Source organism: Nyctereutes procyonoides, unplaced genomic scaffold (assembly GCF_905146905.1).
Source record: "Nyctereutes procyonoides isolate TBG_1078 unplaced genomic scaffold, NYPRO_anot_genome, whole genome shotgun sequence".
In the NCBI taxonomy this organism is placed as follows: Eukaryota; Metazoa; Chordata; class Mammalia; order Carnivora; family Canidae; genus Nyctereutes; species Nyctereutes procyonoides.
The window spans coordinates 55,777,321-55,790,329 of NW_026575146.1; the positions used below are offsets into that span (position 1 = coordinate 55,777,321).

At 43.8% G+C, this 13,009-nt stretch overlaps 1 protein-coding gene across 2 annotated transcripts in view; it reads left to right on the top strand.

The window, feature by feature from the left end:
• Positions 1-13,009, top strand: part of DOCK8 (dedicator of cytokinesis 8) — a 223,866-nt gene that overhangs the window by 147,439 nt on the left and 63,418 nt on the right. For both annotated transcript variants that reach the window (XM_055310526.1, XM_055310527.1), the window contains exons 23-25: positions 1,728-1,823; positions 4,952-5,047; positions 11,939-12,088. In XM_055310526.1, coding sequence (XP_055166501.1) covers positions 1,728-1,823; positions 4,952-5,047; positions 11,939-12,088 — 342 coding nt within the window. The remainder of the gene's footprint in view (positions 1-1,727; positions 1,824-4,951; positions 5,048-11,938; positions 12,089-13,009) is intronic.

Here is a 13,009-nt window from a genome sequence, read left to right on the forward strand (position 1 = left end):
TCCCACTTGCAAATACTTTTCAAACTTGTGGTATACACACACACACCATAAAATTCACCCTTCTTAGTGAATAATTTGGTGTTGTTTGTTTTTCCACAAAGCCACCACAGATTCTTTGTCTGAATTTTCTTTTCAATTATCTGTGGCTTCCGTGGCTAAACTTTTAGAGGGATATACTTTCCCCTGATTACAATAAATCAAACCCTCTAGGTTTCAACATAATTCCTCTTACAAAATGTACCCACTTGAGACAGTATGTTGTGAAGAAAAAGGAATCTAGAGACCGAGGTTGGGTCTGGACTCTACCACCACCCAGCTGTGTGGTCATGGGTGAGTCCACTCCTGCCCTGGGTCTCATTTTCCTCATCTCTGTAGAGTTGCTGAACCCTGGATGAACTTAAGGATCATGAATAGATCCACAACTAGGGATTCTGACAATCTAGAGTGTGCACCACATGAAACTGTTCCTATCTCACACTTTTTGACTTACAGAATCGACCCAGGGCTGTGCCGGAGCTGGCTTCTGCCAGTTTCTGAGAACTGATTATTCAAATTTTCTAGAATTTTCTGAGCCGGTTGTTAGATAACATTAAAAATGAAATTATATAAAATAATGCATAAATTATATTAATTAAAAAATAAAATACAGTATGGTATCTTCAGTTGTATCTTAACTGGACATTGGTGCAAAACCTAGTGAAACCTGAATCTGTGGTTTAGTTGCTAGTAATGAGCCAGTGTTAATTTCTTGGTTTTGACAAATGTACCAGCGTTACATAAGATATAACATCAAGAGGAACAGTGAAAAGGGGGCTGCGAGACCTCTATACCACCTTTGCAACTTGTTCATAAGTCCAAAATTATTCCACTTTAAAAAGGTAGTGGAACACCATCCTTTCCTCACTGTTTTACTACATTTTACTCTTATCTGTTTTCTGAGGTTATCTGTTATCTGTATGATGGAAATACTACGTAATGATTTGCTAGTGCACATCTCTTCCCAACACTGTGTTCAGTGACGTCATGTGAACTTGAAATCTGCTGTGATAAAAGTATTTAAGGTACAGAAATAGGCAAATGCTGCAAATTGGCTCCTCCCCCCAAGAGCTGGTTGTTAGACATTTGCCAACACACCATGGTCCAACCTCCTAAGGTAAGGTTCCTTTAAGCATTAGCATTTTCTGATTGAACAGGTGACAAGTGGCCTCCCGTTATCATTGGCAGCCTTGGTTGATATGGTTTCCTTTAATTAAAGTGAAAATATTAAATTTCTATGTGGATTGGGTTAAGAATTTTCTACTAGTTTTGTGGCAGGGGGAGAACGTTTGTCCACAGTGGTTTTTGACAATTTTTAACATGTTTAGGAGGCTGTACCATCCTAGCCCACAGAGAGGCACTGTTCCCACACATTTTTTATGATCCCCCAATAAAATCAGAATGTCAAAGGGACTTCAGCACCCCCTGTTCCTAACTAGGTTTTAACTATGAGTTGCCCTGCACACTAAACTACTAACAGTGATCATCTCAGGAGCAAGTAGAATGAGGTGTGACTTGACATTCTTTGCTTCATTTTGTATTTATTTATGGCAATTGTTTTATCTTTGTAGCCAGAAAAAAAATAAACTATGTTAAAAATGAATTCTGAGGTTGTGAGTTCCAGACCACTGGCTCATCCTTTCATTAAACCACCGTCAGTGGACAGATGAGTCATGGTTTGTGTATTTCAGACTGCTGATCGCAACTGCAACCGGATGTCTTATTATTGCTCGGGCAATAATGATGTTCCCAGTTCCACGGCAGCCCCAAGGCCAGCCAGCAAGAAGGTACTGAGTGGGGCAGTTGTGAGGATAATTTACCCATGTCCTCTCACTGTGATTGATAATAGACTCCATCAAAGTGCTCTCCTGCATCATTCCCACTCTCACGCATGTGCGCGCACACACACACACACAGGTGCACGCACGCATTTTTTGTAGCTACGTTCCTTGTCATCTATTTTTTGACCAATTGGTTCCTATTCACGAAGGGTTCTCCAACTTACCGTGCATCAGAAGCACCAGCAGGACTTGGTACTGATTGCTGGACCCTACCTGCCACCGCCCCCCACACCCCCACCCCCTGCCCAGGAGTTTCTGATTCAATAGTTCTGAAGTGGGGGCCTGAGAATCTGCATTTCTTACAAGTTCCCAGGTGATGCTCATCCAGGGACCACAGTCTGAGAACCACCACATTAGGTTCTTTCTCAGTAGGAAGTGAGCTGGGGGCAGTTACTCCTCAACAGAAGGGAATGGCAGTAATTAGGTGTCATTTATTTCAATACTGTCTCAAGTGACATGAAAGGCTTTCCTCAAAATTCTTTCTAATCAGCTTTACTTATGAGTTCAGAGACTTTACAAGCTGTTTGCCAGAGCATCTGATAATAACAAAAATTCTCCAGTCACGGTCGCGGCCTGTGTGGTCTAAGGGGTGGGGGTGGGGGTGTCTTTTTTCTCTGTGGGGCACCCAAGAGTTGCTGCATTAGAGTAGTTACTGAAATGAAGATCTTGAGTGTCTCTCAAGACCCTTATTAAAATGTAAATATGCTGATTGGAAGGATAACACGGGAAGCCATTTGCAACAGCTGACACCACAGGAATGTTTATTAAACATGCCAGGAGGGAATGAGCCTCAGCTCAGCAATCTTTGTACCAAGTGAGGGAAAGATCAAGCGTTGGGTGGTGGTGGTGGTGGGGTTAGGGCTGCCAGGGCCTGAGGGTGCAGACTTGTCAATAATCCGGGCCCCATATGTCTGGGGCTCAGAGGTACCAGGAGTTAATTTTCAAAGAAGTGAAAGGAGATATGGCTAGGTGCTGAAAATAATTTTTCACTTAACTCTAAAACTTAGCTTTGGGCTCTGCAGGGACTGGTTACACGTACCATTTGTCCTTCTTTTTAAAAGCCATGGTTTGCCCACAGCCTGGCTTCCTTCAGGCAAGCGAGCGTGCAGTTTTGCTGTTGCCTTGATTTGACTCTGTCCCTGGTCACCTCAATGACTAGAAGAGAATCATTTTCACTTTGGAGGGAAGTTTAGACACTATGTTTCTTCAATAGCTCAGCAAAAAGGATTTAGCTGTTTGGCTATCTTCTCTAACCTCGGGAGCAAGGTGTTCTAGTAATAATGTTGCCTGGTAAGCAACATAAATTACTTTAAGAAGCAGCTTATCCTCGTCTAATCTCTTCTTGCCATAAGACTCTGGCAGTCAAACTGACCTATTTTCCAGAGGTTACCTTTGAAGCTAGCGGAGCGAGTCTTTCCTACAGGGGCAAGACCCAGGCATAGCCGACTTACATCATGTGCTTGCTTAGACCACCTGCTAGATTAACATTCCGCCTCCTGCCGCTCCCAGGCGGGTGAGCCTCATGGACGTCTCTGAGCAGCAGACAAATGCGTTTCTGTGTATTAAGATTATAAAGGTTTGACTCACCTAGTAGAATGAGGGGGAACCTCCTGACATGCTGAAGCACTTAAGCATTTTACATTCATCACCGTTAACTGGCTGAGGATATAGATAGTTAGAATCCCCAGAGATCTGCACATAGATTTTTCCATTTGTGTCCTCTTAGTATAGCTTAGTGACTCTCAAATGTTAATGTATGTAAGATGGTAAATTGAGTTGCACCCACATTATGCAGGTACCATAAAAGTGTGTCAGGGCAGTCTTTGCTATAATCAATTTTTTTCAGAGGTTGAATTTGAAACTTAACTGCCATATATGCTTAGGGTGTGGTATTAGGCTGTTCAAATCATTTTAGCTCTCTTACCCCCAGAAAGATAAACAGTTAATTCATCTGTATTGATTGTAGGTTTTATGGTCATCAGATTAATGAAATCCCCAGAAAACACCCAGACATCATTTTTACTGGTAGTTAAGGTCACCACCCATCCCACTTTGCCCAGGACCAAGGGCTCCCTGGGATGCAGGACTTTTCTGTTTTCAGACCGAGACGATCTCGGGAAAACTGAGATAATTTGGTTTCCCTACCTCTAGTCTTGAGCTCCTTCCCCAGCAAAACTGTTGTCAAGAGTCTGATGTAGCCAGATAAACCAGGGAATGTAAAATGTACCGAAGATGCAGAAGTCACCATCTGCTACATTTGCTATCGAGGAGTTGGGTACATTGAAGGGAAGGGTAGGCATAAAGCAGAGCTGAGGAACTTTCTAGCATCCGACCCTGGGACACAGGGAGTTGAGAGTTTGTGAGTTCAGGCTGCTACCACCATCTCCCTCAGAGGATCTACTTAGAACCCCAACCCATCACATTTCCCACAGTGCCAAAATGGGATTGTGAAAACTAGAATCGTCCTCTCTGGAAGGCAGCTTAGATATCACCTAGACAGCGGTTCTCTAATTGAGGTCCCTGGACCAGCAGCACCAGCAACACCTGAGAACTTGTTAGAAATGCAAATTCTCAGGCCCTGCCCCAGATCTACCAAATCCAAACCCAAAACTCTGAGAGTGGACCCAACAGTCTTATGTGTCTTACCATTCCCTTTAGGGGATTCTGATGCACGTTCCAGTTTGACCACCATGGTTACCCTCCATTTTATGGATGAGAACATTGAGGGCAAAGAGAGGAATGGCTTGCCCGTGGTCATGCAGAAGGTTTGCAGCAGAGCCTAAGGGGAAAGTAACAGTCCCAGGTCTGACTGCTACCCAGGAATGCAGAGTCACTCCCAGGCTGAGGCCATTCCTTCAGACCTACCTCTCTTACCTGATACCATCACTCACCAACTCCTACCCACCTAGAAGGTCCTCCATCTCAAGTAGCTTCAGCATTGACTTTGCCATCCGCTGGTGGTCTGGGGCACCTGGGATGGCCATGTTAGTGACTAACAGTTGGTACAAGAGAGAAGAGATGTTGGTGTAGAAAGCACCTGTCATTTCAGACTGGCTTCTGTCATTGTCGTCCAGCATTTCCACGAGGAGCTCGCCCTGCAGATGGTGGTCAGCACCGGGATAGTGAGAGAAACCGTCTTCAAGTACGCCTGGTTCTTCTTTGACCTTCTGGTGAGATTCTGTGTGTTCGTGTCTGTGCACGGCCTGGCATGAGGCATGTTACAGGAAGGCAGTGAGGTTGCCCCCACGATTTTCCCCTTAGGCACTGATGCTTTATCCTCCAAGTCGCTCCCCCTGAAAACCTCAGGTGGTTCCTTAAAATCCACCTCTGCCCAACTTCTAAGAGTTCTTGTTGATGCCCACTGGAGAACACACCTCCAGCCTCTTGCTTCTCCCCATCTGTCTTCTCTGCTCCCTACCTGGTTGATTGACCATCCTCTCTGGGGCGCCTCTTGCAATAACTTCCTCTTTTGCTTGCCTGCATCTCTTTCTGTGCCGGTCTGTCCACTCTGATAGGGCTGCCAATTCTTCAAACACATCATGTCATTCTCCTCTTGAAAACCCTTCAGTACTTTCCGGTGTTCTGCAAATAAAGCACACACTTTATCATGGCCTACAGAGCACTTGTATGATCCTGTTTCCTTCTAGCTCTCATCTGAGCTCCTACTAGCTTGCCCCCTCTTTCAGCCACATTGTTCCCATTTTGGTTCTTTGGAGGTATTGTGGCCTTTCCAGCCTCAAAGCCTTTCTCAGATTCTCTCCTCCCTGCCCCCCCATCCCCTCCACACACACACACACACACACACACACACACACACACACACACACACATTTTGAGTTTGAGCTTATTATATGTTACCACCTCTGAGAAGGCTTTCAGAGCAGTTTACACTACAGTATGTCTTCCTCTCTATTATTCTCCTTTTGAACACCCTGTTTACCTCAATTCCAGCAGTTATCACAATTTAGAATTGTTTTTCTGTATTGCTTATTTAATTTCTAGAACTTGGGTCTATCTTCTTTATGATACTATCTGTAGCCCTAGCATGCTACTTGGTATCAGACAAGCACCAACTGATATTAATTGGGGAAGAAAGAAAAATGAAACTTGTTAATCTGTTTCCCCTGTAACTTCTATCACATGTCTATCAGAAGAGCAAAAGGCACAGCCATATTCCTTCATTTTAGAATGAAGACAGTAATACTAATACCTGTTTTGTAATTGATCGCTGAAGTGAAAACATTTTTACCATAAAGCAACTAAAAGTATCCATTTTATCAATGCTGATAAATGGAGATAAGTTTTGACGTGATGTTAAATGAAAAGGCTATAAAAGTATAGGCACCAACTGTAGTTAACCCATGAACAATGTGGGGGTGAGAAGCACCAACCCATGCCCGTGCATGGCTGAAAATTCGCATGTAACTTTTGACTCCCCAAAAACATAACAACTAATAGCCTACTATTGACCAGAAGCCTTGCTGATAACCTAACAGTCAATTAATACATATATTGTATGTTTTGTGTATTATATACTGTATTCATGTGATAAAGCAAGCTAAAAGAAAAGAAAATGTTAAGAAATCATAAGGAAGACAAAACACATTTACAGGGCTATACTGTACTTATCCAAAAAATCCGCATGTAAGTGAACCCACACAATTCAAACCTATATTGCTCAAGACTCAACTGTACATAAAAATGTACATATGAACAATCCCAGGGATTAGGATTGGGAGCGGATTAGGATTTAGTGATAGAGTCAGCTTTATATTCACTGGGTTCTTTCTACTGTGACATTAAGTGAATAGTTTTTTTAAACTTCTATTGAGTACCCATTTTTTTAAAGATTTTTTTTTTAATTTGAGAGAGAACATGAGTAGGGAGAGGGCAATGTGGGCTCAATCCCAAAGGCTTAACCCACTGAGCCACCCAGAAGCCCCATAATTTTTTAAGAGAGAGATGGTAAGATTTACCCCATGAGCTCTAGTTTGTCTATTTAAGTTCAAACCTAAGGACAAGGGAACACTACTGAACAATAGGATACAGACAACAGACAGGACACCTGGGTGGCTCAGTGCCTTGGGCTCAGGTCGTGATCCCGGGGTTCTGGGATCGAGTCCCATATTGGGCTACCCACAGGGAGCCTGCTTTTTCCCTCTGCCTGTGTCTCTGCCTCTCTCTCTGTATCTCTCATGAACAAATAAAACCTTAAAAAAACAAACAGGATACAGACAACGGAGGCCCAAAGGAAACAAAATAAAAGTAATGCAGGGGAGGAAATGGAAAGTGATGTGTAGTTGGGTTAAAAATAAGTCAGGGGGATCTCTGGGTGGCTCAGCGGTTTAGCACCTGCCTTTGGCCCAGGGCACGATCCTGGAGTCCCAGGATCGAGTACTGCGTCAGGCTCCTGGCATGGAGCCTGCTTCTCCCTCTGCCTGTGTCTCTGCACCCCCCCCCCCGTGTCTATCATAAATAAATAAATAAATAAATAAATAAATAAATAAATAAATAAATAAATCTATCTTTAAAAAATAAAATAAGTCAGGCCCATGCCACAAAAACATCCAGGATTCCATTTTTTTAGCATCTCACCTAGTCCCAACCCCTAGCTTGAGAAAGCTCAGTTTCAAATTCTTGCAACAGCATCAGCAATAGGGGCATGGGGGTTGCTTAGTAAAATTAGGGCCAATTCTTAAAACCCTTCCTGGAACTACTGAATGCAGTACGGAAGGATGGAAGCCAGTGGTGTACATTAACCTGTCTTCCTGGGTGACTTCTGAGCTTACTAGAGATCCACTAGTTCATGCCATCCCTGCCCTGCAAGGCTTCAGCAGGGCTAAGGGTCTTCATACCTGGTTAGCACCAGGATTTTCCATTCTAAAAGCCAGACTTATCTAGGTGAGTGGCCACAGCCTATGAGTCTTGGAGCAACAGTGTTAGGAGTGAGACATTGACCTCTGTGCTTCTGGCCGCAAATGGACTGGTCTTAAAACTCTCTCTTGAGGCATGAGTGAGAAGTATTAATACCAACACTCCATGCCCTGTCCATCCTTCTATTTACTTATCTCACTTGCTGTCAAGTTTCTTCATAAAGAGGATTCACTTGGGTCCTAATCCATCTATGGACAATTCTTACAAATAATCTTCATATTGCAATTGCATGTTGCAATTGAGTTCACCTGTCTTATTGCCAATGAAATGTCAAGAAGCAAAAACTAAATTTGATATTGTAGAATCTCAGTGAACAGAGTCCCAGAGGAAAGCAGGATCCCAATTCAAAAATGCTTTATGTCATTTATTCACATGCGTGCACACATATGTCCACATTCACTTCACCTAATCGTTCTTAGGTACTATTCAGTACTTATATAAGTACAATTGTTAGACCAGAGAACCAATCCCCTAGAATGGTGGTTCTCAAACTTGGCTATGTGAAAGTTCCAGGAGCAGCTCTAAGGGCTCAGTCCTTGGAAACTCAGTAAAGACCTGTGTGCGATAAGTACCCTGAAGACTTATCCTCACTGCACACACAGGACACCAAAGCTAAGTAGGGTTTGCCCAGCCCTCCCACCACTGAGGACCAGAGCCTCACGACTCTAGTCCAGCTTCTGTTCCTTTGCCATTTTGCTTCTCCTTGGAAGCTCAAAGTTATGAAACATTCCCTTAGCCTAACCAATTAACAATATGCAGAACCTTTATATTCAGAAGCCAACTTTAATGCACCATTGCGCATTCCCAGCTAGAATGAACCCAGCCTTTGGAGGCCTGAGCGGCTCCGCCTGACATCCTAGAGCTCTGTCTTGAAGGCAAGTTTGTATTCTCTGCAGGCATCACAATGCCTCTGTCCTTCATATGGTCCCAGGAACAGCTGGCATCCCTGAGGAAGGAAAAACAATGACATCCAAAACATACTGTGCATCTTGCTGTGTATGCACTGGGCACCATTTTCAGCTTTATCTCACTTAATCCTTAGGCAGCCTTGAGGCCAGAGTTTTCTATCATTCCAGTACATAGATGGGGTTGGAGGAAGTGTGGTGACTATAAGGAGGAGTCTTCAGGTCTGCCAAAGGCTTTGTCTGCTTTACTGCCCTTAACTACAGGGAGCTAAGAACCATGAAAAAGGTGAAAATCACTTTTGATCTTGCACATTTATTTACTGGGACTCAGTGGCTCTGGGAGAGGAAGCAAAAGCTAAAGCTGATAGCTCGCCTTCCCTCCAGGAGTCCTTGACGGTAAACAGATGAGGTAGTTGGAAGGAAAGCTTCTGCTGATCTGAGCATATGGAAAGGGTTGGTCAACAGGCAGATCTTCCAAGACACGGGGTCCCCAGGGCTCTGCATGTTGTAACCTAACTATGTTAGGGTCCTGGCAGGACACCATTGGCATCACTCAGAAGGTTTGATAGGAAAGCATTCATCAAAGGGATGGCGGTGCCAGGGTGTGAGCACACGGGGTTGGTGAGGCCCAGGGAGGAGCCTTTATCCATTCTAGCTCTAAAAGGGCAAAGGTAGGGGACCTATTGTAACTGGGACTTAGAGAAAGTGGAGGCAGAGCAGAGGATCCCCTAACAGGAGCTAGAGTTCTACAGAAATGTCACCACTGCCAGAGGCTCACAGTGGCCCAGAGGAGGACAGGGGAGTGGACAAAATACCAGGACCTCTGTGTCCTCTCCCTCACTGATCCCTTGCTGGTGCCTCCCATTGGCCAACTCCAAGCAGAAGCCCAAGGACAAGGAGGCCTGAGAGATATGGTCCTTAGAGATCAGCTTCCCAAGGTTCAGAGATTGACACGGAATGCCAAGAAGTGGATCTCGGTACTGGGGTGGAGGTAGATGGAGATTATTAGCACCAGCCAGAACTTTGCAAAGGAAACTGATCCCAGACTCAGGGTACATAGTCCTCCATGCATCACTTGTGCATTTGCCTTACAGATGCTCAGGAAGTTATTTAAAAACCAAAACAGTTTTTTCCCCCCAAGAAGCTTGCAGAGAAAGAAAGGACAGCTTCCTTAGACTTAGCCAACAACCTGGGCCATTTAACACCCTTCAAGTGTGTTAATGCCCGGGCGCTAATGAACAACTACTTTGGCATCAGAGCTGTTGAATGCAGGCCTTGGGCCAGTTTCACGCTTGCTAATGAATAAATCCCTGTGCTTCTAGAAACTGCTGAGCCAGGCTTCAGGGACCCACAGGTAAATAGGTGGCCCAGTTTACTCAGAAAATGAAGTCTTGCACCAAGGGGTTCTTTAGAAGTACCCCTTCTGTGAATGGATCATGAAGGCCACTAGTGGGGGGTATTTTTGTGCCTTACCCCACCTACAAATAATAGACCAAGCATCCTCTGGTATTTATTTCTACTGGATGTTCTTCTCTGAGGAGCCGAAGGACACAGTAGCTGGCAAGTAACTTACAATCTGGAAAGAGGCCATGAGTTAGAAGTACGGTATTGTGAGAATTATTTATTTGGTTGTAGGTTGGCCAAGCTCAACAGGCAGAAGCCGGATATAACAGTGAGTTCTAAAAGTCTGGGGCTAGGGTGAGTTAGCCAGAAGAAAATCAAGATTGGGGCAGCTGAAAACAAAGAGGCCTTGTCTTTCCAGGTCCTTTGTTAGGAACATAGTGAGAGGGACACTTTTGTCGGACAGAAATGGAGTCCAGTTCCCATCTCTCACCCTGACCCTCCCTCCCACCAAGTACATGAGACTCTATGGGGTACAGACTCATCTGTGTGTCCTGAACCAGGCAGGACTCTACAGTGAAGAGAGTCTCTGGTCCTTATGCTGGGCTTAGGATTTTATGTTCTTAAGGTCCTCCCTGAGCTGCCCGTGGTATTATCGGAAAATAAAAAACACAAAGCCTGTCTGTTAGTCTCTTCTTATTTTACATTCTCTCTATTTCTTATCTCTGCTTGTCTCAATGCTAATGAAAATTGCTGGCCTGCATTCTTACAACCAGAAATCTGTTGGTAGTACATTAAAGTTCTCCCCTAAAGAGACTTCAGTTCACATCATAGGAGTGGAGAGCATTTTCCCCATATAACTGTCTTTGTGCACCCTTCTTCTAGCCCTGACCTAAGGCATCATATTCAGGCAAAAGTAGGCAGTTAACTGCTAGGGCCATTTCTTTTTGCAGTGACTCTCTGACTAGCTTAGGCACATTCACAAAAAATGACCTCAGAGGATAGGCATCTGAGGATAAGAACTCCCCGTTTTGCCCATCAGTGTTCCCTGATAGCTCTAAGTGATTTCTAACAAGGACGAGACACAACCTCAGATGGTATCAAAGAGGTTGTATTACCCACGAGTCTCCTGACCTCAAGAAGAGGCCCAAAAAACAAAACATGATCTCGATTTGAAATTGTGGTAGGCATTGAGCTGGTGTCATATATTGTCGTGTATTTTTTTAATATATATTTTTAAATATATAAATATACATATTTTAAGGCAATAGATAAAACAAGTGAGTCTTACTGAATTCAAAACATAACTCCTCCTAGAGGCAATGTTCCAAATACTGGTTAAGTTTCCACCTAGCATAATTTAGAATTGTTTCTGGAAAACTATGCTCCCTGTTTCAACTTGAAACTCAAGAGGAAAATTTCCTCCCCACCCCACCCCCCACCTTCTCCTTTATTGTAGTTTTGAGGGCAGAAGTGACTTCAGTTCACATCAAGAACAGTATCATAAACAGCTCCCTTTGTGTCCTGTGTTGAGGGCCATCATCAAGTGATGCCTGAGTGGCTACGGGAACACCATCTAGGTCTGCCTTCTCATGGGTGGTTGAGGGAAGGGGAGCCTTCCAACACTGTAGCCAAAGAACTAAGCTCCCCCCTGGCTTGGGGTCAAGAAGAGGACATCCTTCCCACCTCCTGCCACCATGGTAACCCTCAATGGGGCAGGAGCATTTTTTTTGTCCAGAGTCCTCTTGGACAACCGCCAGTGCAGATAAAGTGTTAAAAAATCCACTGCTAATGAGCTTTTCTCCAAATCTTTCACCCTTTTCCCCAGTGTACCAGCAGGTCACTGATTTCTGTGTTGACATTTCCCCCACTCCCCCGTAGGTGAAAAGCATGGCGCAGTACGTACACAACATGGACAAACGGGACAATTTTCGGAGGACTCGTTTTTCCGACCGTTTCAAAGATGACATAACTACTATTGTTAATGTGGTCACCTCGGAGACTGCAGCCCTTTTAGTGAAACCTCAGAAGGTAACTGGGCCTTTATATGCTTTATTTTCTAAATCTTTTACCTTTTTCTGTTATTTCCATAAGCAGACAAAAATAAGCGTCATCTTAAGATAGTAATTGAGATGTAACTAGCTAGACGCGACAACTTAGTGCAGTTATTACACTGGGTGGGACTCTGGGGTGGGGCTGGGGCTTGTCAATAAAGATACGGCGGGGAAGTATTCTCTTCTTAGAAAATACATCTTGAAGTGTTACAGGGTAAAGGGCATGATTTTTGCAGAGTCAAGAACTCGGAAAAAAAATTGCTATATATAGAGAGAATGATAAAGCTAATGTACCAAAATGTGAAGTATTGATAACTCTGGTTAAAGGGCATGTAGGAGTTCTTTACACTGTTCTTGCACCGTTTCTATGCTTGAAATTATTTCAAAATAAAAAGTTGAAAAATGAATAAAATGAAGTCAAATTTAGAAGGCAGATATAATATTTGAGGCAGCGGTGGTCATCATTGATACCTTTATCATTACTGAGAATTTGTATAGTACCAAGTGCTCAGGAGATTTCCATCTGGTTATTTCTCGTGGCAAACTTTCTTGGTGCAGCAGGCATGGAAAAAGGATGCACAGTGAGACTGATAGATTTTCCAAAAGCCATGCAGCTAGCAACAAAGCCAGGACTGAAGATTCCCAGCCCAGAATATTCAGACAGTTACGTAAACTCCCCAGGAGTGTCCCCTGTGCAGGATACCAGAACAGGCCGGCCTACCACTCAGAGATACTGTGGAAACTTCTCTGTCAGGTCTCTAGCCATCCCAGGGACTGTTCAGCTTGGCCTGAATTTGCAAACTGCACATCATAACAAAAGGAAAATATTTTTCCGATCATATTTTCAATAGAGGCAGAGAAAATTGATTTATCATTCCTAGAATGAAGGACATAAATA